General features: G+C 39.7%; 1 protein-coding gene across 1 annotated transcript in view; it reads right to left on the bottom strand.

The window, feature by feature from the left end:
- Nucleotides 1-10,951: 10,951 nt before the first annotated feature.
- Nucleotides 10,952-27,906, bottom strand: part of PTAR1 (protein prenyltransferase alpha subunit repeat containing 1) — a 45,227-nt gene continuing 28,272 nt past the window's right edge. The window contains exons 6-7 of the mRNA XM_084800432.1: nt 20,165-20,454; nt 10,952-18,376 (exon numbers count right to left, since the gene is read on the bottom strand). Coding sequence (XP_084656558.1) covers nt 18,031-18,376; nt 20,165-20,454 — 636 coding nt within the window. The 3' untranslated portion in view covers nt 10,952-18,030. The remainder of the gene's footprint in view (nt 18,377-20,164; nt 20,455-27,906) is intronic.

Below are 27,906 nucleotides of genomic sequence, written 5' to 3' on the forward strand. Positions count from 1 at the left end.
TCATGTGATATAAAAACAACCAGGGGTTGGTGCTCTCCCACGGATGGGTCTCAGGTTGGGGCAGGCATTAGTTGTACATTCCCTCAGTCTCTATCTTTATCTCTGTATACCTTGTAGGCAGGGTAAATTTCGGGTTGAAGGTTTTGTAGGTGGATTTGCATTCTCCTCCTATCCTATAAGTCCTGCCTGGCTAGAAGGTGGCCTCTTCAGTCTCCATGTCCCCAGCTTAATCTATGCTATGCTTATAGACAGGAGCCTTGCCTAGCCATCTTCTGAGAGGCCCCACCCAGCAGCTGATCGAATCAGATGCTGAGATTCACAGCTAAGCTCAGGGAGTCCTGTGGAAGAGTTGGGGCAAGGACAGATGGACCTGGAAGGGACAAGAACACCACAAGAACAACAGTCAACTAACCTAGACCCATGGAGGCATACGGAGACAGAAACACCAACCAAAGAGCATTTATGGACTGGACCTAGGACCCCTACACAGATGTACCTGATGGGCAGTTTGATCTTCATGTGGGTCCCTTAGTAAGTTGAGCATAGACTCTATCACCTGTTTCAATCACTTCCCCTTAACAGGGCTGTCTTGCCTGGCCTCAGTGGATGAGGATGAGCTCAGTCTTGATGCGACTTGATGTGCTGGGCTGGGGGTGGGGGAGCGCTCCCATTTTCTGAAGAGGAGAGGGAGGATAGGAGGAGAAGGGATGGAGAAAGGGATCAGGAGGAGAGTAGGGAAGGTGCTGTGATTGGGATGTAAAGTGAATATATAAAATAAAAATAAAAATAAAACAACTAGGTTCTGTCAAGGCTGTTCTTACTAGCACTCTCCTGATGATGGCAGTGAAACTGTAGAACACTTGTGAGGATTACCTCCTGAAGGCCATACGTCATAATACCATCATCCTGTTGGTTACATTTCCATGACATTTCCATTTTGTGTCAACTGGTTCCTTTGCTTACAAGCACTTTATTTATGTAAGCCCATTGGCCTGGTTTTACTTTTGCTTTCTGTGATTTCAGGGTTTTATTTGAAAAAAAGAAAAAAAGCTATAGATCTCTGACCTGGTTTTCCCTTTACTAGTGTCCGGGAGATTCACTTAAGTCCCTAAAATGTTTGGGCTTATCTTTGTACATGGTCCCATTTCTTACACTATGGATGCCAATCCCTTCTGGGCTTACTAAACTGAATATGGGAGTCACAACAGTGACAGGGTTCAGAATGCACAACAACCGAACCTAAATTAAGAAAGTAATGAATAACGTGTTCCTGGCGAAGTCTGGCTGGGCTTCATCAAACATCTCCACCAGATCTGGATCTGAATCACAGCTTTGCATTGCAGAGATCGTCACATCACCCAGAGCCGACTAGCGCTGCCTCAGGCTCCACAGGTCAAATGGAGACCACTGTGCTTCTCACTGTAACACAGTTTTCTGCTCTTTAGAAACAAGTTCATTTACAGAAAACAATGCTTTTCAACACTTTCTTATCCTCTAGCACGCAAGTTTGGAATTAGTAGATCCTTGGGTTGTATTGTGTCAAAACATTTAATCAAAAATACCTTATTACTGAAATTGCTGACTTAAGTTTCATTCTTTAAAAAATCCTAAATGAACACTGGGCATGATGTCACACACCTTAAATCTTAGCATTTGCGGGCAGAGGCAGCTAGGGCTCTGCGAATTTAAAGCCAGTCTGGTCTACAAAGGGAGTTCATGTCAACCATGTCCAAAAAGCAAAACATAACAAAAAACAAAACCAAAAACCTACCAAAAGTTAAATTTGGCTTTGAATTGGGACTTCCAACCATTTATGAAATGGCCATAAAACTTCTATTATTTTGTACTGCATATTTATGTAGATTTCTCAGCATTGATGGTTATGAAATAAAAATATCAGCCAACACTGAAGATGCTCTTTAACCCACGGTATCACATATTCAGCCAAGATCTAATTGTTGATGAAAAGCAAACAAGTCCCATCTCATTAAGAAACATATTTGCTTTCATCTTCAATAAATGGAAAAACTGTGTACACCAGGGAACTGTTTAAAATAAATATATATCAGTGAGCGACTGCTTTGTATAAATCCCTACAAATGTCTCTGGGTGTGTGGCATCAGATAAGCTTTGATGCCCTTTATTTTCTTCAGATGAACAGACACCCACTTTCTCAGCATAACTTATTAAAGAGGGCAACCTCCCCAGGGGTGTGTCTGGGTACCTTTGTTGTGAACCACCTGGAAATAAAAGCATGAGCTTACTTTGGTATCTTAAACTGCTAATGTGTTAACTTTGATTTTAAAAAAGCACTTTTATCTCCCCCCCATTTATGTTTTTGATGTAACAATTTATATCTTTTTGAATGATATATCCATTGACAAATTTTAATAGCTATTATTGCTTTTAATAGTCTTTCCTACACACATGTGACTTACAAACCACCATTACATTACCAGACCCAATTTAGCTGGGTCTGGTAGCTCACGCCTGTAATCCCAGAACTCAGGGAGGCAGAGATAGGTATATTTTTGTGAGTTCAAGGACAGCCTCTTCTATAAAGTAAGTCCAGGACAGCCAAGGCTAAACAGAGAAACCCTGTCTTAAAAAAGAAAAAAAAAACAAAACCCAAAACCACACACACACACACACACACACACACACACACACACTTCCAACTTACTATTCTGTAAAACTAAGTATATTGTGTGTGTTTATGCACTGGAGTGGGTGTGTGAATACTGAAGTTAGAGGACAATTTTGTTCAGTCTCTTCTTTCCCAACTGTGAGCCCTGGCAATTTAGCTTGGCTGTCAGTCTTTTGAGGCAAGCATCTTTACCTGCAGAGCTACTTCTCTGGGCCTCTAACTAGTACTATCAAATTGTCTTTGCTTTCAATTCTGACAGTATGTGGGGTTGAATTGCTGTCACCTTGATGAATTATCACCAGCAAGATGTATCTCTGAAAACAGCCTTTGCCTTGAAGCCTTACTTTATTGTTGCAGGGTACTTGACCCAATTGTGAATTCGAAGATTGTGAACTGCAAACACCTGCTTCTAGTTGTGGCGTGGCTTAGCCCTAACGCACACCTTTAACCCAAAACCTTTCTGTAATCAGGATTAAATAGTTCACCCTAGGTCAGGAGGCAGAGCAAGCAACCAGATTGACCGAAGTCAACATGGGAAAAAAACCATAGAGAGAGGAAGTCCTGAGGACTGATAGAGATGCACAGGAAGCAGAAAGGTGGGACATTAAGTTGAAGGGTATTTAAGACAGCATGGAGGAAAAAGGGCTTTTTCCTTCTGGGATGTCACTGTGTAGGAGGGTCAGCAGGGTGCTTTCTCTGCCTCTCTAAGCTATAGGCTTTCACCCCAGCATCTGGCTGCTGAGTCTCCATTGGTAAAATGGAATGTTTGAGATTTTTTTCTTTATAACACTTTATCTCTTTTAGCTCTTTTTTTCCCTACTGTTTGCATACTTCTGTTTCCATTTTACTTTCAGCCCATTTGTATCGGTCATTGCATATAAATATGTCTCGTAATGATGGCACACTGTTGAAGTATTCCTTTTTAAATTCATTCTTTCAATCTTCCCCATTAATTGGGAGTGTTTAATCCACTTGGTTTCTGATAAAGTAGGATCTACATTGTCTTTGCTATTTTCTTTCTTTCTTTCTTTCTTTTTTTTTTTTTTTTTTTTTTTTGGTTTTTTTCGAGACAGGGTTTCTCTGTGTAGCCTTTGCCATCCTGGACTCACTTTGTAGACTAGGCTGGCCTCGAACTCACAGCGATCCACCTGCCTCTGCCTCCCGAGTGCTGGGATTAAAGGCGTGTGCCACCACACCCGGCATTTTGCTATTTTCTATGACTCTCTCTACTTCTTAATTATTCTGCAATCCCCCTTTTGTTATTTATTGTATAATTCTAGTCACTTCTTGTACAATTAGATGCTTTGTTCTCTTAACGCTTACCCTGAAAACTATCATTAGCATCTTAATTTATGCCAATCTTGTTGAGATTAACGCCACTTAAACTTTAACAGTATACAAAACTGTTTCTGTATGGTTCTCTGCCCCATCCTAGTTATGCTGTTTTTGTCATAACTTACCACAAAATGTGCCTACTACTATAGACTGAGAATTAACACAAAATGCAGTAATTGGAATAAAGAGATGAGGCACATATAAGACAATCAAGTGGAAATATAAAATCACTTACCTCCAACTTAAGATTCATTCTCTTACCAGTCCACATGGAATAGGCTCACTCTCTCAGAATCTAGATAACCTTAGATGGTCACCACCCAGCCCAACATGACCCACTGCCACATAACCACGCCTTTCAGGGAAATCAGATGCATGAGCATTGTCTTTTCCCAAACCTATTACTTTGATAAGTGTTTGATTTGGCTCACTTGAGCTTTCAGCAGCCTCAGCACCATTTCTTTGGAGTTAATGGAAATGGTGACTAAGATTTCTGCCCTGACATACTCATTCCCACCTTCAGGCTGTCATGGAACCTTTAGGAGATAGATACCCTGGATAGCAATTCTTGCGTAATTGCCAGGGTACCCCCAAAAGGGTGTGGGACTTGTTTTGCTTTCTTACCCTGAAGTTAAGGTGTTTTCTCCATTAAGTGTTTCCCAGCACTGCCATTTGGAACCCCATCAAGCCTAAAAGCCATGGGTCTAGTCAACTATTGTCTGAGACTTAAACTGTCAGCCAGAATAAATCTTTCACCTTCCTAACTTTCGCAGGCATTTTGTGATGGGAAGATGAAGATCGGTGTCTCTCATCTAACTGGGGATGTTTGCAGCCAGCCGAAGTTCAATACTCCTTTTGCCTTGCTCCCTCTTTTATTATCCATGAACCCCATATCAGCAAGAGTGGTGAGGTTCCAGCAATCCCTTGGGCTGTTTACTTGTCTTCCATTTCCTCCTCCTGCTCCTCCACTTGGTTATTGGGAATTGACCTTTCTTCAAGTTTACTGACTACTCTTCCTCCTGACTCTACTACTCGCAGGGATGAGTTGCTGAAGAGATAGTCCGGCAGTTCACAGTATCTACAGCTCCCTCAGAGCACTCACACCAGGAGGCTCACAACCACCTGTGAACTCCAGCTCCCGGGAATCCAAAGCCCTCCTCTGGCCTCTGCAGAAACCTGCACTTACTCCTCCTCCTAAATATACATAATTAAAAAAAAAAAAGCTTAAAAAAAATCAGCCACTTCAGTAGATGATGATGATTATGGTAAAATCCTTCAGTATAAATTGCCAGAACTGTAAAACATCTCTTTGTTCATAGTTGTTCTGTTTTCTTCATTTAAGTTTGGCCATTTTAGCACAGATTAAAAATAGCTGCTTTCAAGCCTTGCTGAGCCTAATGTCTGGCTGTTCTCTGAGACCGTGCCTGGGACCTATTTTCCTTTTAAGCCTGGGAATAGTCTATAATGTTCCTTTCTGTACTGTGTAATATTTTGGTTGAAAGGTGGGTATTTTGAAAAATGTGCCAGCCTTGTTTCTCCACTAGTTTCGAGTTTGCTGTAAAATTGTTGTTTGGCATCTTTCTGGAAATATACTCTTATATTCTTCATTTTGTGTCCAGGGAAGTCTTTTTCAATAGCATGGAGGCCAGCTCATGACTAAGGCAGAGACTCTTTGAACTGATAAGCCCCCACTTTGCATAGTGGGATGAACTGCACTCACCCAGGTAGCTCCCAGCTCTGCCTGAGCTTTTCCATCTTGCTGGTGAGTAAGAGCACCCTTGTTCTCAGGTCTTCTCTGAATGTGTGTGTGGAATCAAAGGCACACATAACCTGGGCTTTGAAATGTTTCCTTACTAGTGCTTCCTCATTATCAATCTGTTCTCTTATTTCCCAGTAGTTTTACGGACTTAGCTGTTTGTTCCTCATCATGGTTCACTAAAGTTGTCTTTATGTGAGGCAGTCATTAAAATTCTCCCTTCCGTATGGACACAGCACTAGTTATCATTGAACTTGCCTACTGAAATGGCGTGGCTCTTTGGCTGGGAGAAAACTAACAGAATGGCAACAGGCCTATTTCTGGACTCTCGTTCCACCAGTCTGTTTATCTAGTAGTCTTGTGTCACCATAATTTAATTCTTGTGGCTTTATAGCAAGATTGTTAGGGGACGGAGAGATGGGTTGGTGGCCAAGAGTACTCAAAGCTCTTCCAGAGACCTGGGTTCAGTTCCCAGAACCCACATGGTGGCTTGCAACCATCTATAATTCCAGTTCCCCAAATCTGAGGGCTCATGGGGCACTGTACGCATACAGTACACGTGTATACATGCAGACCAAATACTCACGCATGTAAAGAATAAATAAATAAATCTTAAAAGGCTGTAATAACTATACTAAATCCTTTTTATTGCTATATACTTTTGTAAACATCATTGTTTATTTAGTACCAAATTTACACAAACTATTATCAATAGATCAGTAGAATATTTATATTATTCTTAACCAGCTTTGCTGTACAATTGACATATAATGGAACCGAACATATTCACAATACACGGTTAATAGGCCTTTACAAATTTGTATACCAATACCATAATCAAGATAGTGAACCCATCCATATTTCCATATAACCTGCCAATGTCTGTGAAAAAAAATCCGTTGGAGTTGACACAGTATTGAATCTACAGATCAACAGTGGAAAAATTGTCTCTATATTGTCTAATCATGAATATGGCACCCTGCTTTCTTTGATGTTTTCTCTCACGTAATAATAAGAAAAGTACCTATGTATATGTGAAGATGTTCTCACCGCACAGGTAAGAAACAGAACCCAGCCAGCAACCTCCGCATTTCTCATCTGCTTCCAGTCTTGGTCAGGGTCCCACTGTCTTCCGGATTTACAATTTTTATTGCTAATTTCATGTATGCCTGTAAGTCTGTAGGCTATGTGCATGTGGTTGCATGTGCACAAAGAGCTTACGAGGGGGTTTTGGATCATGTGGGGCTGGAGGCACAGGTGGCTGTGATCCGCTCTACTCTGGGACCAGCAATCAAGTTTGTGAGCTCTCAGCTGCTGAGCCACCTCCCCAGCTGCTCCCTTCTCCTTGCCCTCTTCGAAGATGTCAGCATCTAATTTTAAGGCTTTATGTGTGTAGAACTGTGTGTGTGTGTGCCTGGAGGTGAACGTGTGCACACACAGGCATGTGTACATGTGTGTATTTACTTACAGTTGTCATCAATTTTTACTTCTATAATTCTAGACCGTCACTTCCATTATCTAAAGCACATTGATCATTTCAATGCTGTTGTTCAAAAGGGGCTTTTTGTTTAATCCTCTTTCTTAAGCTTCATTCAAGACCCTTTCCATCAGGGTTCTGGTTTAAGTAGGATTTCCTGCTTACTCTGCTTTAGAAAAACAATTTTTTTTCCTCCAATAATTTTACTATTGTTCAGTAAGTTAATTCCGCAATGACTGAAAATAAGATTTCAAACCTTGTTTTTTAAAAAAGGCTCTTACTTTAGATATAACTTTATACCTTATTCCAAAAGTTAAATTGTGGACTATTTTCCACGCAGTTCTGCATTCTTCTATTTTTAAGCGTATTTGGAAAAAGAGCAGTTCACTCAAACTGGCGCCAGTCTTTGTGATTTCCTACTGCAGTAACTGCTACACAGAATGCTTCCACTGTTTCCCCTATGGCATCACTGAATTAATGATGACTTTTATATCACAGAATGTACACAAATCATCTGAGAAAGAAAATCTTCAGAGAACTGGAGATTTCTCCCCCGCCCCCACCAAGAGACTAAGTAGAGAGCAAAATTACGAAATTTATTTAAAAATGAAACAAATGGGTGACTAATATTTTACCAACCCCATTTAGTTCTGTCTGTTAAGATCACTAGCAACCTAAAAACACCAAAACACAACATCCCACTAGCTCCCAAGGCAAGGAGTAGACCTTCCACCATGTGTAGTTACTCCAAGAGGAATAGAAAGCGTGTAACACAAGCCTTTGGCGACTCCCAGTGCTTCGCTATGAGGCACACAGATTTTAAAGCATTAAATTCTGTCTATTCTAGAAGCTAATATCACTCAAGGATCTTTCTGTGGAAGGGCACATGCTAATCATTACTTTCTCTGAGGCTTAGAAGAGTGGGCAAGAGGCCTTTCAGTGTTTACTATTCTTACACAGGGCACACATGATACACTGCTGCTTAAAGCTGTTGTCTACCCTGGCCATTGGGAAGGCGTGCCTAGGAGACAGGCGTTACGCTGTTCATGTCTTTTTCAACATGTACTCGTTTAAAATAATGCAATGCTAAAAGTAAAACTCTGAGATCATAGCACAAGGAAAATGGTGTGTTTGCTAAGTGTGACCAACAGCAAAGGGTCCTCATGGTAACGTAGCTGGCCGGTGTGCCAGGCACATGTTACTAGTGCTAACCTTGCATTTGGGGAAGCATGCTGGTAAACAGTATGATTTTCCAGAGAAGCACTTTTCTAATACTAATTTTGTCATATTTATACCATCTGCCTATTAGTTCAAATTAAGACTGTCTTTAATAAGCTACTCTCCTGCAATTTGAAGTATTTTATAACTCTTTGGAATGATGCAAAATGAACCGCACAATCCGTTTCCTATAAAACATGCATAGATAATAGCACATCATTGCTAACATAACCACGGCTTTAAGAAAGCCCTTCTCCGCAAACAACTGTCTGGAGTACTAAAATCTCAGTGAAAATAGTATTTAGTTCAGAGGCCACTTTTCTTGGTCCATCTATAGGCGTCTTCACCAAGTATAAGTAGCTGTGATTTCTGGTTTACAGCACAGCAACAAGACAGGTGTAACACCATTAATATCTCACTTTAGACCTTCATTTAAACACATAAAAATAAGAGTATATCTGGACACAATGACTTTCCTAAGTCAGCCTATCACTGGTGATATGTTTTAAGGACAACTATGCAATTTCTCAGAGTTTGATATTTTTTTTTAATGTTCTATTTTTTCTATGTATATGATAATCAGTTACTGACTTTGTTTAGATAATAGTTCTCCTACCTACCACAATCAAAGCACTCAGCTAGGCGTCTCAGCAGATGGACGTAGCCAAGTTTAATACGCATAGAGATAAATCACACACAGCCCTTGTTTTAGGAGAGGTAATGTTTACTTAGACATCAGCAAAGACAACACCGATTCCATTCTACAGAAATACAGTAATTTGCAGCTGGTTTGGTATATGACACCATGTAGAAAACAAATCTAATGGGAAAAGAAATGGTTCATCCTATTTCTCTGCCTTTTATCATAATTTATTTTATTTTATTTATTTTTTTTCAAGATAGGGTCTTTCTGTGTTAGCCTTGGCTATCCTGGACTCACTTTGCAGACCAGGCTGGCCTCGAACTCACAGCGATCTGCCTGCCTCTGCCTCCCAAGTGCTGGGATTAAAGGCGTGCACTACCATGCCTGCCTGGCCCTATCATAATTTAATAGGTACATCATTATGTTCTGGAAGACGGCTGCATAGATTAGAATCTTAGGGCTGCTGGTTAATATATATCATTATATAACAAGAATAATAAAAACAAATAGGTACAGATATACAGCAAGCATGCAACTTAAGCTAATATTTTGAAGAAACAGGATAGACTTTAGTGAAAACTAAAAATTCTGTTGTTACTGCACCATCAGTACCTTTCGACAGTTAGGTGTGGTATTTTACATGGCACAGGATTTGTTCTTCACACAATGCTTGGCAAACTGGATCAGGCTGACCCAGTTTCTAGATAGAATTTAAGTTAAAATGAAGGAAAACGCCACTAGATTTCTTTCTAAACAATTCTTAAAGAGCTGAAATTTCTTGTCTTGTGACCTCAAAATTCAAACAAGTTCGTACTTTGTACCCTATGAACCTGCATTGCTGATGCAGCAGCACCTAGCCGTATGAGGACATGACACATGGCCAGAATGGAGGGGCAGCGTGAGTGCGGACCACACGCTGAGTTTTGAAGACTAATATAAAGGAAAAGGAGAAGATAAGAGAGCTCATTAATTTTGTTACATTAGTTATATGTTGAAATGGTTATTTTAAAAGTTAAATAAGATGCATTATTAAAGTTAATTACACTTCTTACACATTGCTAGTAGAAAATTGTAATTTCTTTGTGGCTCACATTACATTTTCATTGACTACCATATAAACAATGCATAATTACATTAACCTTAGAATTTACATTTAATTTTAGCCAAAAGTCCAAGTGACAACCTTAGAAATTAACATAATATAATCAGCCCGGTAAACCAAACCCCAAAATACCACAAGTGTACTTTGCACATATCTTTTTGCAAAATTTTTCTTATTCCCCTCCAGGGTATACATTTTAACCGTAAAGAATTCACAAGGGATTTGATCCTTTGAAAACTGTGGGCTGCTGTTCGTAAGAGCGAAAGGAGCCCCAGCGCAGAGTGTCATACCCGGGGAAGTGCTATCTACCTATCATCCGGAAAGAAGCCGCTGTCCCCAGTGCACAAGTGAGTCAAACTAACGCTTAATGCCCGGGATCTAACGGCGCACCATGATCACACTAACGTGTCCGGCGTTAACTGCAGCCTACTAAATGCTCTTTTCGGACAGCCCACAAGCAATGTAAACGACACGGATGGTGAGTTCTGACAGTAGAATACAGTGAGATCATTCTCGTCATGAGAGCCCCCCAGTTTTACGTTAAACTAAGCAATTAACTAGCATACAGAAACCCGGAGTTTAGAAAAAGTAGTTGCTGTACTTTTTTGTTGTTGTTGTTTTTTTAAAGATTTATTTATTATGTATACAGTGCACATTAAATCACATTATAGATGGTTGTGAGCCACCATGTGGTTGCTGGGAATTGAACTCAGGACCTCTGGAAGAACAGTCAGTGCTCTTAACCGCTGAGCCATCTCTCCAGCCCCCGTTGCTGTACTTTTAAGAAGTCCTCCTTTAAGGTTTTTATAACAGTATACAAATATTTGGCAAACTTATAACACCTCATCTTTTATCGTTTCTGGCCCAGAAACAGTATGTGATCCAGCCTAGTGTACATGCTCCATTACTCTCCTAGAACAAAACACACCAAAACGACAGAGCTGACTCCAGCCACGGACACGACCGTGCAGCAGCAAGCTCACCAGAAGGCAAACCCTAACTACACTTGCACTATACACTTGGTCCCTCACAGTTCAGGTGGGAATGTTTGTTTCAAAACTGTTTAATCTTTTGCGTCAGGTCAACTCAGAACAGGCACCCAGAGTACACTACTACTGGCAAAACTTTCTTCCTCATGCCAAACATATTCTGAGAAAAGCATACAAAGTTACTCAGTGTAACTTCCTATTTTATCATCACTTTTAAGACAATGGAAAGCAACTGAGAAGTAGGGAGAAATAAAATGAGCCGCTACTAGAAAGTACTGGACCTGCCAATACATAAGCGGGCTGCAGAAGACTTCATAGCTCTCTTAAGAGTTTAGCCGCCAGTGCTTAGCCATTTATTAAATGCGCCTTGTCCAGGAAGATATTGCTTAAACTTCCTCCGCCTCCTGTCTCCCTCCATACCATGGTTTTATTAAATGTCTTTATTATGTGTCTAACTCCAGCCTAAAAAACAAGCGTAATAATTAATGTCATACAGTAACATTTTCCATTGTCTAACATATTCCTGGGTGAAGAGATGGCAACAGTCTCCTTGGTGAGAGCTAGGCTAGCCTGACGTGAGAGCAATAGCTGGCTACGCATTGAACAACTGCTCATCTCTGCACCCCATCTACACCACTTTAACCAACAAAACCACCGGCTCGCCTCAAATGCACGACACTGGATGTGGGGATAAATGGACATTTCCCGGGAAGTGTCACAGGGTTAACATTCCTATACATCCCCGTGGCTCATGTGATGTCATCACTTTAGAAACATGATCAGATCATCTGTTGTACACTGTGCAGCGCTTTTAGGAAAGTGATTGCTAGGCATGAAATAAACGCCAACTCCTTAACGATATGGAAGAAAACAGAATAACATGGTTTATAAACCACCAAATACCTAATCAAACAGTTTTCACAAATATTTAAGTAGGGCGAATGGACACATGTCAGTTTCCAACTTTTCTGGAGGAGCTTATCTGTATTAAATAAAAACACTTTGAGCAAATATGAAAATAAAAATTCAAAGGATAAAATCTTTTGTAAAAAATTCATGTAAGCCTAAGCTCCAGATCTCTTTAGATGTATGTCTGTGCGTAAGCATGCATGTACTCACACACAGGCATACACAGACACACACAAACATTTAGATACTTAAGAAGAACCACAACTTTGGTTGTGATGTTATACAATTGTGTATCTTGCCTTGTATATTTAAACATGATAATGTATATTTCATACAAAATAGTATAGCTCACCCAAAACTAACAATGTTGACAATGGTAAAATAGAAATATGCTAATAATATTCCTTCTCTAGCATTTATCAGTTCAGACTCATTATGTGATGTTCTGAACCTGTCTGGCTTTTGCATCTCATACTTGCAGAGAGAAAAGAGTCTTAGGAAGAAAAAGAGCTGTCAGCTTATATAACAACAGTAATTGTTTTCCTCAATATGGTTTTTAAAGGCTGAAAAAGTCAACTGAAACAAAATATAACCTCCTCCACCTCCCCAAAGTAGAAATATAACACAGAAGTACTCTTCACGGGCAACAGTCATGGTAACATTCATAGCACAAGTCCAGGGCAAGCAGCGAGATGGTATGCATTAGCTCTTGCACAATACTAACTAGCAATGCATTTAGTATATTTTGCCTTTTCTTTTTGGCCACAGCATATAAAATGTTCTGCACTGACTAAGTCTTCTACACCCTAAGGAGTAAAGCAGACTACTAAATGTCAGGGTCAGCTTTGTGCCTCGTGTGTTTGTTCAGGAAGCACAAACTACAACAGCTCATATCCTTTGAAGTACACTGTTTCATCAGCAGATCAACTGAACTGCCATTTATTTTTAAGCGACCGGTCTTGGGCTGTTCCATGGTAATGGGGCTGGCATGAGAATTCCCCCTCTAACCCTAAATCCACATGGGATACATTGGTCTCTGTGTCAATTATGAACCCTATGCAAACAGAGATATATTAATCAAGAATTCTCTGCAGAGCACTTTGGAATCTTAACCATAGGAATCACAATGACAAACTATTTGCTATCATGATTTGTGACAGTCCAACTTTCCCCTTCCACACATAAATACTTATAATTTGAAATTTCATTTTAGTATTTACTACTTTCCTCTTGGTATTAGTCAGCCCCATTTCCCCCCCTTTTAACTATCTTACCCCATGTCTGAGTTCAGGAGGAAAGGCAGGACCTCAGAATAAGGCAAAAGGTCACCTGGGACAAGCACCTGCTCTCTGCGGTGTGCTAGCCGGCATGCCTGCTTCCCTTCAAGCACAGGCTGCATAACTTCTGTGACTTTGATTGTGTGTACACTGCCTGTATTTATGATGCCTCCAAAACTCAAAGCGTTAGTTGCCAAAGAATTAATTCAAAGTCTTGGTATTCTTAGTAGTGCACTTAAAAAATGCCCACTAATGACATATAAATCAAAAGGTCCTATCTTCTCCAGTCAGCATTTCACTGTGTCATAACAAGCTAATAAAAGCTCTACATTTTTACTGCTTGAACACAAGTGTTTGGTATAACATAATCCTGTACCACACACTGAAGTTGGAAAGGCACTCAAGTTAAAACATTGCACAGTTATTTTAAAGAAGACACTGTGTGACAGTATGTGGACTTCTTCTTGGGGGTGGCTCTCTCTTGCTTACTGATTCTATGAAACTGAGTTTGCTAAAATTTCCTGGTACCCCAGCATGCTTCTCTAATAAGCAGGAGCTCATTACAGACTATGCGTTGGGGTGGGGCAGGGGAGAAATATTGCTTGGGTTTGCAGCTTTATTTAAGACAAAGATATGGTTTTTAAATTGTTTACAAACTTCAGAATAAAGCATTTTAAAATTTAAGGTACAATTTTCTAGTAGAAAAATAGCAGTAAACCCAAAAAGCATTTTAGGAAAAGAAAAGTTTGTCGGGGGGAGGAGGTATTCGCTATTCATTTTACAGCTGAGTCTTCCCTGACTTAGGGAGCCAAGTGAGACGCTTGTATGCTGGTCATTCCACTCCAAAGGTGTATTTGGCCCACATCAGACACTATCTTGTGCTGGATAAGAAAAAACTGCACAACTTTCTATTTATAGCAATTCTACAGACACACACACACACACACACACACACACACACACACACACACACACAGCATGAACTAAGAGGATCTCAACACTCTCTAAGTGATAAAGGCTACCACACATGCTTTCTACAGATCACGGCATATAAACTCAAAAGCTTGCTTCTATTTCATATGTTACATAGCCCTTATTTGAAAGTATAAGTGGCTTTCGGTGATAATCTATATACATTTAATTCTATGACTGGTTACTAATCTGAACTTGAGCCTCAACACTGGCAAAACAAAGAGAAAATAATTAATGAAGCATTTAGCTTAAGTTAGAACTGTGCCATAAGAATAAGAAATGTGATGAAATTCTTGGCCCAGAGCTTCTAAAGAAGGTATGAATTCCTTAGGCTTAGCAAATGACTCCCACAGGCTCCAGGAGTACCTAAAAGGGCCACAGTTCAAGCTGGGGATTAGGATGACTCACGTGCAAACACAGATCAACAAGTCTCTAAATTCCAAGAATTATTCCAGCTGCTCAAGTATGCCTCTGGCTCTGTATGCGAGGGCTGCTCCCCAACATTGCGTAGTGAAAGAAAACAGCTTTCTTACTAAATGGGTCTAACTGACTGAGAGGTTCCAGTGTGGACAAAGAACAGCTAAGAGAATTCTAGAGTCCCATCTCATGGTGAAGAGTTAGCAAGTCCAGACACTGTCATGAAGACACCAAGTCTAAGCCTCACTAAGTTTACATGTGGGAGTGTCCTTGAGAGTTCCAGAGCTAGCCCACATCACTCACAACTTCTTAATTTCCTGATCATTTATTCCATCATTCATGACCGACCTTTCCCTTAAAGAGCTAATTAGTTCTTAACCTAGCAGTTATTAAGTCCTTATGATGTGCAGGGCATATGACATAATCTGGAAATGTAATTACCAAACTAGACAGTCTTAAAAAGAAAAAAGTAGGATGGGGTTGTGGTGAAAATCACAGATTTTACTGCCTTTTGCACATCAGCAGGTTTCTTGATCCACAGGAGTGAAAATCAGATGCAGTATGCCAACCCAAACCATCTCTTCCTTTTAACAGCAACATATGTGCAGAAGAATATGACTAAACAAGCCCCTAGATTACACATATTTTTTTTCTACCGCATGAATTCATTTGGTCAAAAACACAGTAGCTTGCTAGTGATGGTAAATGCCAAACACTTAGGGAAAACATACAGGGAAATCAAATCCTAAGTCCTGTGAATGAGCACTTGAAAATGCTAATTTCAGAAATAATGTTGCAAAGACCCACACAGAAACAGGATCTTTTACATATCTTCATTTTTACTATGTACTTCCAATTTTATTAGGAAGCCAAAAAAAATAGCATTATTAGAGGACTCCACGGCTTCAGGAAGGCAGGGGCTGAGCCTTAGAAGACAAGGAACACTCACACTTTAGCTGACATTCATAAAGCATAGCTTATGCGCATGTCCTGACACACACTACATGGAATACAAGCCCTATTACTTGGGAAGCTAAAAAGATGTTGAGAAGAAAGGTAGCACTGAGTAAAGACGGGACTCGGCAGCAGGAACTGCTGTGTTGTTTCTACTCAATCTCATAGGAGCTAATATCGTGTAATGGTTTTCCCTATAGAGGTCCACATAGAACCTGAGGTATTTGATGCTTCAGAATATCCTTTGTATATAGAAGGCTGTGGAATCATGTTCATAATGGCAAGTACTTTATTATCTAGGTACTACAGAATAGCAAATAATAACTTTGACCTAGGGAGAGCAAGATCATAGATTTTTTTTTTTCTGGTTTTCTAAGCATCACCTAGCTCAGCAGTCTGCTACACACAATGCCCAAGAAAGAATGTGTTTCTTTTCTCTTAGTGCAGGATACCTAATGCAAGTGTAAGTGTCTACTAGAGCAAGACAGGGGAGGTTTGCCTTCCCCTCTGTCCCTCAACCTACACTATACATCACCAAGTGTGCAAAGGAGAACATGCAAACCATGATGGCTTACTTCTGTAATCATCACTTGCATTTTGCGCATACACAGGACAAGAGACAGCTTCTACCACGGTGCTGGCTAGCTTTATGTCAGTTTGACCCTAGCTAGAGTCACATGAGGAGAGAGAACCTCAGTTGAGAAAATGCTTCCATAAGATCTGGCTGTAAACAAGGTTATAGAGAATTTTCTTCATTAGTGATTGACAGGAGAGGGCCCATCACTGTAAGTGGTGCCATGGAGAGCAGGTCAGTAAGCAGCACTTCTCCATAGCCTCTACATCAGCTCCTACCTATAGGCTCCTGCCCTGCTTCCCTCAGTGACGGGTGTTGCCCGGGAGGTTGTCAGGACCAAACCTTTTCTCTCCAGGTTTGGTCACGGTGTTTCATCACAGCAATAGAAACCCAACGAAGACAACCATTAGAAGGGACTTTGAGAGGGGCACCTCTTATTCATACTTCCTGTGTTTATAGATAGGCATTAAGCTGTTATAAGAGAGATAATAGCTTTAGTGGGCATCCCTGAAAAAAGACGCACAAGAGAAAAAATACGGACAGTTGAGTGATGGAGAGGATGGGATGGGCTGGCAAGATAAAGAGAAGGTGTGCGCGCAGAGGAATCATAGCTCATCCAAAGCGGCGGATCTAATAAGAAAGGAGCCGGAGCCAGTGCCTGACCCACCCCCTCCCCCACTTCACAACCTGAAACACACAGCCCTTGTTATTGAGACACAGCTATAACGTGGACTTTGGTTCTTATCCCTGATGAATTTAGTATCAAAGTGTTTTGTTTCATTTTAAAAGTAAAAATTGAACTAATGCTTAAAACTGGTCTTCCTCCCTAGATTTTGCCAGTAAACCCTGACTAGCCACTTGACAAAAACTTCTCAGTTTATCCAGTATAATCTCAGTAATTTACATTTTTAAAAAGAAAGCTTTATAGACTTAATTCCTATGCAGATTTCTCCCATTTTTCATGAATGACTTTAGAAGGAAAAAAGTAGTAATAACTAAAAATGGCATTTGTGTTTTTTTTTTTTTAAAGAATTTATTTTATAAGGGCTGACTTGCTGTTTTGGCATATACCAAATATGAGGTAAAAACAATCTATCAAAACTAGTAATAAAAATAATTTTTTCAGTACTACAATTACATAAACTCTTAAATTAGTTTAGTTTCTTTTAAATAATCATTTAAAAAATATATTACATTGGAAGCATTATTTTTTCTTCTATATAAATTCCAACACTCCTGGCTTTGGTTCTCTTCGTGAATACCTGGAGAACACACTTGAGAAAGAAGTGGCTTACCTTTTCACATCCATCCATCTAGCCATTTTATTCTCAAAATTGCAATCAGATCAAGTCCTTCTGCACATGTATTAGTATTCTTAAGCTGAACTGCAACATAAATTTCCAATGTTTAAAGAAAGTGCCTATGCAGCAACTGAACTGAGGTGAGTAAAGTTATGTGAACCAATCCCAAGAATCAAATGAGAAGCCCAAATATCGAAATATAAAGGGCATGGAATCAAAAAGAAAAAAAAAATGAGAGAGAGAATTAAGACATTGTTTAGCAGGAAAGAACTATACAATTATTTTATACCCAAAGGAATGCCGGCTCTTAATAAAATAAATAAATCAAAGAGTTTCTTATAGACTTTTAAGCTATAGATGAAAGAATACATAGTTAGCTAGTCAGTTCATGCAACTATGGCATTGAGAAAAAAAGCAATATTGCACTAAAGGGAATTTCTTAGGATGAATCTACCCTTTTCACTGACTTAAAGTCACCAGCCACTTCCTGTATGCATTGGCATACCTGGCTTGCTCTACATTCCGACAACTGGACAATACTTGATCAATAAACCTGTGCTCCATCTCTAGGCCTAGAGAGTCTGGAGCTGGGGTCCGCTTCAGGCGCTTGGTTTCCTGGGAATAGCCTTGCTTGCTAGAGTCACTCAGTCCGTCCACTTCCATTGCCTGAGATGGTTGAGCGCTTGCTGGGATCAGGTGCAAGTCATTATTCAAAGTTCCCCCAGAGTAGTCTGCAGGGGACAGGTGAGTCAAGCTTGGAGGAGACCTGCCATGTAAGTGATGCTGAAGGTAGAAAACATGCCGCCTGTGATGGGGGAGGTGGGGTGGAAGAAAAAAAAATCATAACAAAACTCAAGATTTGCAGGCAAAAGAAGCCAAGATAACTTAAAAATATACAGTATCAGCCCACACCTATTTCACAATCCACAGCTGTCTGAGAGAAGGAGAAAGATGACTGACATCTCAGAGCATCCACCCTCGCTGCCGGTTGGTTTGCTAGAACATAGGATTGCTCTGAGGGCTTTTTAATAAACATTTACTTGTATCATGATGAGTTTACAGACCTAATACTAACATGAGTTAGAAATAGTGAATGCTCAAAATTATTTGCCATAAATTATTATATAAAACAAAATACCAACTTCATTTAGAATCTTTGAAGCAACTCAGAAACAAGGTACATGAAACAGTTTCTCCAGAATAGACATGTAGTTCATAACCTCTATCTAGTTCTTTCTGAAGATATTTTTATTGCATCTGCCTGTCTGTCTGCCTGTCTATCTTATCTATCTATCCATCTATTTATCTATCTACCTACCTATTTGTCTATCATCTATCTCATTTATTTATTGATTGTGTGTGTGTGTGTGTGTGTGTGTGTGTGTGTGTGTGTGTGATACGTGGTACAGAAGTCAATTCTCTCTTTCTACCATGCTCTATGTTCTACGTTCCAAGGGTAGAATTCATGCCATCAGACTAGTTGGCAAGCACCTTTATTCACTGGGCCATTTATGATTTCTCCTAAACCTCCACTTTAGTCTTCCATCTCGGTATTCAGGAGAGGAGAGCTGGGCTCTGAGCAAAGCACACAAAAGATGCCATTCCTATCTTCAGCCGAGGAGCAGCTACTACCTGGAATTGTTTACGAAGATGAAAACTGCTCTGCGTGATCTACAAACAGCTTTCCCGGGCACACGTCTGCTATACAAGCTATGCAATTCCATAGGACAGGTCCTCACCTGTTATATCTCCTCATTGATTCAAGTGCTAATGCTTTAATATCAACCTGTTAAGTCTCTAAGGCCTTGCTATTGTGGCGGGGAGATGCATCATACAGCAAAGTCTCTAAACAACAGCCTCACATCCTGTCTTCCCCAAAACTGTGCAATCACAGGTCTTGGTTGCTGTGAAGAGAAAGGACCAATGTCTATTCGTGAAGCTTCTATAAAAAAGAAAACTTCTGCCTTCTGCATGTACTTAGCATGGATTAGCAGCCAGCTAACAGGCTGCCTAAGCAGGCCATGAGAAAGAGCAGACTGGAGAGAGGGATGGGGACTCGGTGACTTAGGAAACACAGCTTTTACAGTCCGCATCCTTGCCTGGCAAAGCCGTGTCTTTTGTTCACAAACAGATTCCTATGGCCTGAAGCAGAACATGGACTTGTAAACATGGGGACCCTTCCAGACAGATGAAGATCTAAGAGAAACGGAGCAAAGCGCTGACTTACCTGGACTTCATCCCAACATTACTTTTCTTAAAAACACATGGTAGCACCCCATCCCCAGTATGCTAATTGTCAGGATCAAAGAGTCACGGAACATTTTTCTGTTTGCTTTTACTATTTTCAAAGTAACACAAATCATTCTATTGCGCAGTTAAGGATGAACCTAAACCACAGGCAAAGATGTATGTGTGAGAAATTTCATATTAACCACGACAGTGGCAGTGGTATGATCAACAATGGCCCCTTTCTCACTCAGCCAGGTGAGCTCTGCAGTCACGTGGCCACATTTGCATACACTGACACAGGTCGGTGCAAGTCTCTAAGGACACACCCAGTTGGTCACAGGAAATGGGTTTTCTCTTCTCTTACCTATGACACCAAAGGGTTTCGTGCCCTGGATAGGAATCGATAAGATCTGTGCAGAATTCCACTTCTTCTTCTAGGAGCTGGGGAAGATTCACCCGCGGATCCTCTGCTGGGGCGACTGCTTCTTCATCTTTCGGCTCACTTTTCAGAGAGTTTTGCTGCAGTGCAGAACTGTCCACCGCAGTCTGGCCAATCAAAGACTTCAGCAAAAACTGGCGATAGTGAAACCCACTGTGGTCCGACACATGCACAGACGCCCAGTGTTTAGTGGAAGACAGCTCGTCAAGAAGGATCTTGTAGGAAGAAAAAGAGAAGTGAGAAGAGTGTCCACAAAGGCCTTGCTTTTTCCATCAACACCTGTGCGCTTTCTCTGACTCACTGTCGCCAGTGTCTTGTAATATAATGTCCTGCATGGTGCTCTCTTGGATGCTGAATGCACACTAGCTTCCCTTATAAAGCAAAAAGGAATTTTTTTTTTTAAGGGCACAAAGTTTATGAACTTGTCATTCTTTCCCTTAACCTTACCACACTGTGAATGACTACCAGCACCACTCCTAAAAACCCCAAATTTCAAATTAGTGAATTTTTAGTGTATTTATTTACAAGTAATATTATTATTTGTTTGTTTGTTATTGTTTAGGGTTTTTTCGAGACATGGTTTCTCTGTGCAGAGCTGGCTGTCCCAGACTTGTTTTGTAGATCTGGCTGGCCTCGAACTCACGGAGATCTGCCTGCCTCTGCCTCCCGAGTGCTGGGATTAAAGGCGTGTGCCACCTTGCCCAGCTTTTAATATTATTGTAAAAGGGAAAACACACAACATAAATTCAGGGTGGTTTTGATTCTTACTGTACTTAGTACTTTCTACATTCAAAGCATATGAATATGCACTACACTTTCAGTAAGAGAATCAAAGTAGCAGCTTTTTACAATAAATGCCATATAGGCAGAGACTGTGTCAGTTTTGTCCCATTTCTTAATTCTAAAAGCTAAGTAGAAACTCTGATGTACAAACAACAGAATTTCCGAGGGAATCACAATTGTCACTATTTGTCTCAAATTCCTATCAGTGATGACAGTAATAAATGAATGAGATACAATTCAGTTCTAAAGTGTTTAGAACATTGTATTACAAATTGATGAACTTCATATCGGATGCTAAAGGTTTTAATATAACATTTGTGAAGAAGTGTTTGGTACTAGTTTGAACAGGTAGTTGATCATATAAAAAGTGTCACCACAGGCCTGACATGTTCCGATTTGGGTTTTTTTTTTTCTGTTTTGTTTTGAGACAGTGTCTCACTCTGTAGCTTAGACTTCCTGGGACTTGCTATGAAGCCCAGACTGGCCTCAGACCAGCGGTGATGCTCCTGCCTCAGGCTCATAAGTGGTAGGATGACAGGTGAGAGCCACCGTACTTGGCTTTCATTAGAAGGTTTTCGGACAAGCTAAGGAGAAAACCACACAACTGTGAGCAGAGAACAACGTAGACAATGTGATAACAAATGACTCTCACCTGTTTCAAAGGTTCCAGCAAAAAATGGTTTTCCTGTACTGAGATCCTTTCCCCATGTCTCACATACCTTTCCTTTGTCAGAAGAAATCGTTCCCTTCTGAACTTCCACAGTACTTGTATGATTCACATGAAGAACAGTTGTATGTGTTTTCACTGTCACTAAATTGTAAGGATGTTTTACTTTTACTATAACAACAAATTTGCACAGGGAACTTATCCAGTCCAAGTTGATATTTCCATTCTCCTCTGCTCACTAGCATCATAGTAGATATGCCAATACTTTATGAATGAGAAATTTAATGAATGCAGTGACAGTCATAAAGGACTAAAATTGCCAGCCTGTGTGGGCAAAGTGTACCATTTAAGTGTTTTTCACATCTTCCTTAAGTTCTTCTTCTTTTAAATTTGACTTGTGCTGAGACCGGACCAGTGTGGTGTGTATGTAGTTCAGGCTGGCCTACAGCATGACTTCTCTCTGCCTCAGCCTCTGAGGGCTGGGTCCTTATGTTCTGATGGTTCAACCACTGTACTAGGTCTATTTACAAAGCTACAGCTGACAAGTCTCCAAGAAAAACATCTGGCAAACCTCCAGCCATTTCCACTTGTGCCTCTGTCTGAGAAATAGCATATTAAGGCTACTAGTAGTATAATTTTTAAGACTCGGCCCATAGCCTATAGGCAGAAGTTTTTTGCTTTTAGTGTGGCTTCTAATATGGACTGATAATACCACAACTATCTAATCTGAGTGTATATAACAACATGAAACACTTTTAGATTATTTCTGACTATATATTTCTCTATTAAAAATGTTTTATTTATTATTTAACTTTGAGGCAAAGCAACACATAGATGAAATTTTTCAATAAAACCAACTTACTTATTATTTAAAAAAGCTCTTAAAGAGGCTGGGGCAATGGCTCAGTTGGTAAAGCCCTTGCTTCACCTTTACACCCTTACACACAAAGGGTGTGTAAGATCTGAGTACAGATAGCACCCACAGAAAAAAAGCTAGGCATAAGGGCACACATCTGCAATCCCTGTGTCAGGGAGACGGGAGGATCTCAGAGCTTTGTTGACAGGTAAGTTTAGCCACTTTAGTAAGCTCCAGGTCCAGTAAGAAACTGTATCTCTAAAGGGTGCTGGGTAGATGCCTCAATGGCAAAGCATTTGTTCCATGAGCACGAGGACCCGAGTTCAGATCCCCAGTGCCCATGAAGAAAGCCAGGCATGGCTGTACATGCCTGTAACCCCAGCACCAAGCAACAGAAAACAAGTAGATGCCAAGGACTCACTGGCTGGCCAGCTAGGCAGAATGGTGATGTTCTGCTCCAGTGAGAGATCCTGCAGCAAGGCAATCAAGAAAAGGAGCAAAAGAAGAAGAAACCTGCCTGCTTGCTCTGGTGCACACAGGCATGCATATCCCACCACTCATATGTACACAACAAGGAGAAAGAGAGAGAGAGAGAGAGAGAGAGAGAGAGAGAGAGAGAGAGAGAGAGAGAGAGAGAGAAGAAGAAGAAGAGGAAGAAGGAGGAGGAGGAAGAGGAGGAGGAGGAGAGGACTGGGGAGAAGGAGGCAGAGAAAGGCAATGGAGAACTGAGGGGGTAGTTGAAAGCAACTGAAAGACCCCAAATCAACCTTTGGCCTCTACATGCACACATATGCATGCGTTTTCCCAGCTGAAGACTTCTTAAGGAAAAATCCCTACTCTGCACTTTTCTTTATGTGTAAGTGTTCATATCACGTCATAAAAGAAACCAGGGATTTCAGAGCATTTTCTTATTAGTTTTTTTTTTTAATTAGAATAAAATGGCACATAGGCAATGATTTTAAAACAAAGACAGCAATTACTTTTAAGTGATTTTAAAAACACAAGGGAATGGCTTAAATGTCAGTACTGACAAAAATGAATATTTTTTTGGAATATACCTTAAGTGTACCTATTCATTTCCAACTTTCATATAAAAAGATGAATAAGTAAACATAGTAACAGGGCTATAGAACAGAGGGGTTGACTGGCTTAAAACAAAATACTGAAAATACCCATGCCAGCACCATAAACATTTCTAGTAACTTTCCCTACTTATTATAGAAGTGATTGTTCTGGTTAGGTTTTTGTCAACGTGATACAAGCTAGAGTCATTTAAGAATAATGAATCTTAACTGAGAAAATTCCTCCATAAGACCGGCCGGTAGACAAGTGGGGTGCTGACTGATGAGGGAGGGCCCATCCCATGGGAGGCAGTGGTCCTGTATGGCTTCAGAAAACAGGTTGATTAAGCTGGGAATTTCTCAACATTTAGAAAATGGACCATAAATGCTATCCCTGGCTTGCTTAACCATTTCCCTCAATCTTATTTAGGCCCTTTCAAACATATTATTTGCCCTAAATCAGCCTGAAGAAACCTTAAGAGAATGGTGTCTCATTCCCTCTAAGAGGGGTTGGGTAGGTTTCTGTTGGCTCTCTTGGGCTACACATGCTTATTTTGTTATAAGTTATTAGTGGTCTTATACAGAGAGAAAACTAGGTTGGACTCAGGGATGTCTCTCTTTCCTTTATGTTTCTTTGGTAGGTAAGGAGATAGGAGCTGAAAAGAAAGAAAGGAGGATATGAAAAATAGAGGGATGACACAACTTTAAAAGGCAGATTATTGAATCTACTCCTCAGCTCTAGGCCTTAAGTGTTACTCACAAATATGGTTATTTTTAATTCCTTGGTACAGAATTTTGTATACTAATGCAAAATAAGTGTAATTTTGATACATTGGTATAGAATTCAAATCTAAGATTATTCTTCACACATTATATATGTATATATGTATAAATACACACACACACACATACACACACACATATATTTCTACTCTAATATGAGGTATTATACCCATCCAGTTCAATTAGAATACAAGGTTTACTTCCAATACCTTAGTGGGGCTGCAGGCTATTTAGAATAATTAAGTAATACAAGCTAACTGTTAGTTGAACAAATCATGGTCATGTAAATACTAGACTATTTTTATCACAAGAATATGTATCCTAGGTCTAACAAATAGATATGATTCTATAGATATAAGGTAAAATAATTACATAAGGTCTTCAAAAGCCTCAGAGACCTACAGAATATGGCATTTGTTTTTATTATTCTAAAGATTCTTTGACAAGACAAGTTAACTCCTGGTAACACCCAGCCTACCTTCAAGAAGATACTGAGCATCAAAGAATCTCCTTATGGAGTTGGTTTCAAATGCAGCAAACCAGCCACTGGGCAAAATGTCCTTGTTTCTGCCACAGACAGAAATCTGCCTAAAAATGGGCAAGCTTCGATACAGGAAGAGTTGATGGCCAAACTCTGCCAGGACAGGGTAAGCAAGTCCTCAGTAGTTCCTGTCTCGCAAATATGTCTGTCAGATATATTGGACTAAAAGGCTGAAGATGACGTTCCAACATTATAGAGAGTTTTGGGTGACTATTCAGGCAGCAAACTGTCTCTGTCACTTTTTTCATTTTGGAAGCTGCTAACCTGCACTCAGGTTGACTCAGGTAATTAATTTTATTCCTTTTATTCCTTCTCAAGTCTCTGATGAGGTTGAAGATCAGACAGCTTAGTCTTACAATTAAGCTTAGTTGGTTGGGGTTAAGATATTTTTAGATCTAGATAGGTGTTTTAAGTTAATAGAATGAGATATGATAGATATTGATTTTCATTCAGAATTTTAGACTCAACAAGATAGGAAAGATGTTTACTTCAAGTTACAAATAGCCAAATCACTATGAATGTAACATTAATATAATTCCTGATTATTTTGTGGTTCTTCCTGCTGTATATAGTTTATTTTATTTATGTATAATATACAAATCTTTATGTTTTAAAAAGAAACATAATAAAAATGGGGGGAAAAGGAAAGAAAGAAAAGAAAACAGGCTGAGTAAACCATGAGGAACAAACCAGTGAGCAGTGTTCCTCCATGGCCCCTGCTGCAGTTCCTGCCTGTGTTGGTGATAGAGTATGGCCTGAGAGCTATACTGACAGTTATGAGATGAAATAGAACTAAGCCTAACTAGGTAAAAATGATCATTCTAGAAACTAATAATACGGAAGAATAAAAATAAAATAAACCACATCACACATTAACACACTAGGAGCTAACTTTTGAACTGATTCTATTCTGCTTAACCTGTAAGCACATAAGTGATGGCTAGTCTTCATCGTCAACCTAGCTGGATTTACAATCAATGTGGAAATGCACTTTTCTATGTCTCTGTGGGTATTTCCACCATGATTTAACTAAGGGCAGACCCACCCTGAACGTGAGCAGAACCATCCCATGGGCTCAGCCCCAGCCCTGGGAAGAAAGTGTGTGAGCAGCAGCATTCATTCACATTGCTCTGCTTTCTGACTGAGGACGCAAAGTGGCCAGCCACCTCATGCGCCTGCTGCCATGCTTTCTCCGCCATGATGGACCATGTCCCCTCAAAACTGTAAGTCAAGTAAAACCCTCCTCCACATGTTCCTACTTGTCAGGTATTCGGTCACAGCAACAAGCAACGTAGCTAATGTAGGACACTGCTATGGCAATGAGCATTCTGCAAGGACACCTTTCTCTACTGCACAGCATTTCGTCCTCAAGATGAGTATTAGACTTTTCCCTTGTCTCTACTCACATGAGTGACATTCTTACACAGAAAAACACATGCATGTCTAATCTTATTTAGAGAAATGTTTAGTTTACTTATTGGGACAAAGAGAACAACTTTATAAGATTGATGACATATATCATAAAGTGCTTCTAGAAAGGCTATACAACGTATCTTCCTATTGGAGGCACATTATTAATGCCCGTTTCCTAAACTTTTTATGAAAATATTAATCACTACTAATTTATTAATAATATATAAAATGGTAGTGTTTAAAAATAAGGAAAGCTAAGAGTTTTTATATGCTTGCTTTTCTTCTGTTATTTCTTTATGAATAACCAACTTGTCTTGTTCCCTTCATTTATGAATTGCTCAATTTACTATCAGTAAGTCATTTATTCTTCTAATGGGTTTAGAGATATTTATACATTAAGGAGATATTAAATCTCTACTTTCATCATACATACTTTTATGATACATTTTCTCAGTATATACTATTCCAATTGATTTTTCTTTTTTTCCAGATTTACTGAGGAGTAACTGATAAAAATGTATGCATTTGTGATATACAATGTAATCAATCACAGGTGTGTGTGCATTGTGAGGCTAAAAAAAAAAAAACCAAAGTAATTACCTCACTGAGTTATCATTTTTCATTGTGAGACTATTTAAGATATCCTTGCAGCAAATTTTAGCTATGTACATAAGATATTATTCTTGTTTAAATATACTGATATTTTTGTGTGTGCTGAGTGTTTTGTTTGCATGTCTGTATGAGCACAATGTATGTACCTTGTGCCTGTGGAGGTCAGAAGAGGGTGTCAGATCCCTAGGAACTGGTGCTACAGGTAGTTGTGAGCCACCATAGAGCTGGGAGCCAAACTCCAGGCCTCTGTTAGAGAAGCGTGTGCTCTTAACCACTTAGTGATTGCTTTAGCCCCTACAGATGATAATTATGGTCACTAAGCTGTGTGAGATCTTGACGGCTTACTCATTCTAACTAACTGTAATTTTGGACCCTGTGACCAACAACTCTCTCGGTCCCTTTCTCAACTTTTCCAACCATCATTCTACTTTGTTTCCAGTGAATTCCAACTTGTTCAGATTCTACATAAAAGTGAGATCATTCAATATTTACATGGCTTATTTTACCTAGCATACCACCCTCCAGGACTCTATTTTCTTCTCAGATTAAAAAAATCTATTTTAGTTCAGTTTATACATAAAAAAACTAACTTAATTATTTTTTAAAAAGTCAACCCAGTATTTCTTGCTTAGCCTTCTAAGTGCTGGGTTTACAGGCACGTGCTAACATGTCTGGCAATATTCTATGGATATCTATCTATCTATCTATCTATCTATTTATCTATCTATCTATACATGCATAGTTTTTGAGACAGGGTTTCACCTTGTAGACTTAGCTGACCTAAAATTCACTAAAGAACCCAAGGTAGCCTCAATCAAACTCTGCTTGTGAGTGTTGGGATTAAAATTGTGTGCCACCGCACCTTGCTGAACATATTCTTTGTTTTAAAAAAAACTAATGCTTTAATTATATTTTACTTATGTCATGACTTTGTTTGCTGCAGGGTATGTC

Source organism: Acomys minous (genome assembly GCF_964271855.1).
Source record: "Acomys minous genome assembly, chromosome: 2".
Classification (NCBI taxonomy): domain Eukaryota; kingdom Metazoa; phylum Chordata; class Mammalia; order Rodentia; family Muridae; genus Acomys; species Acomys minous.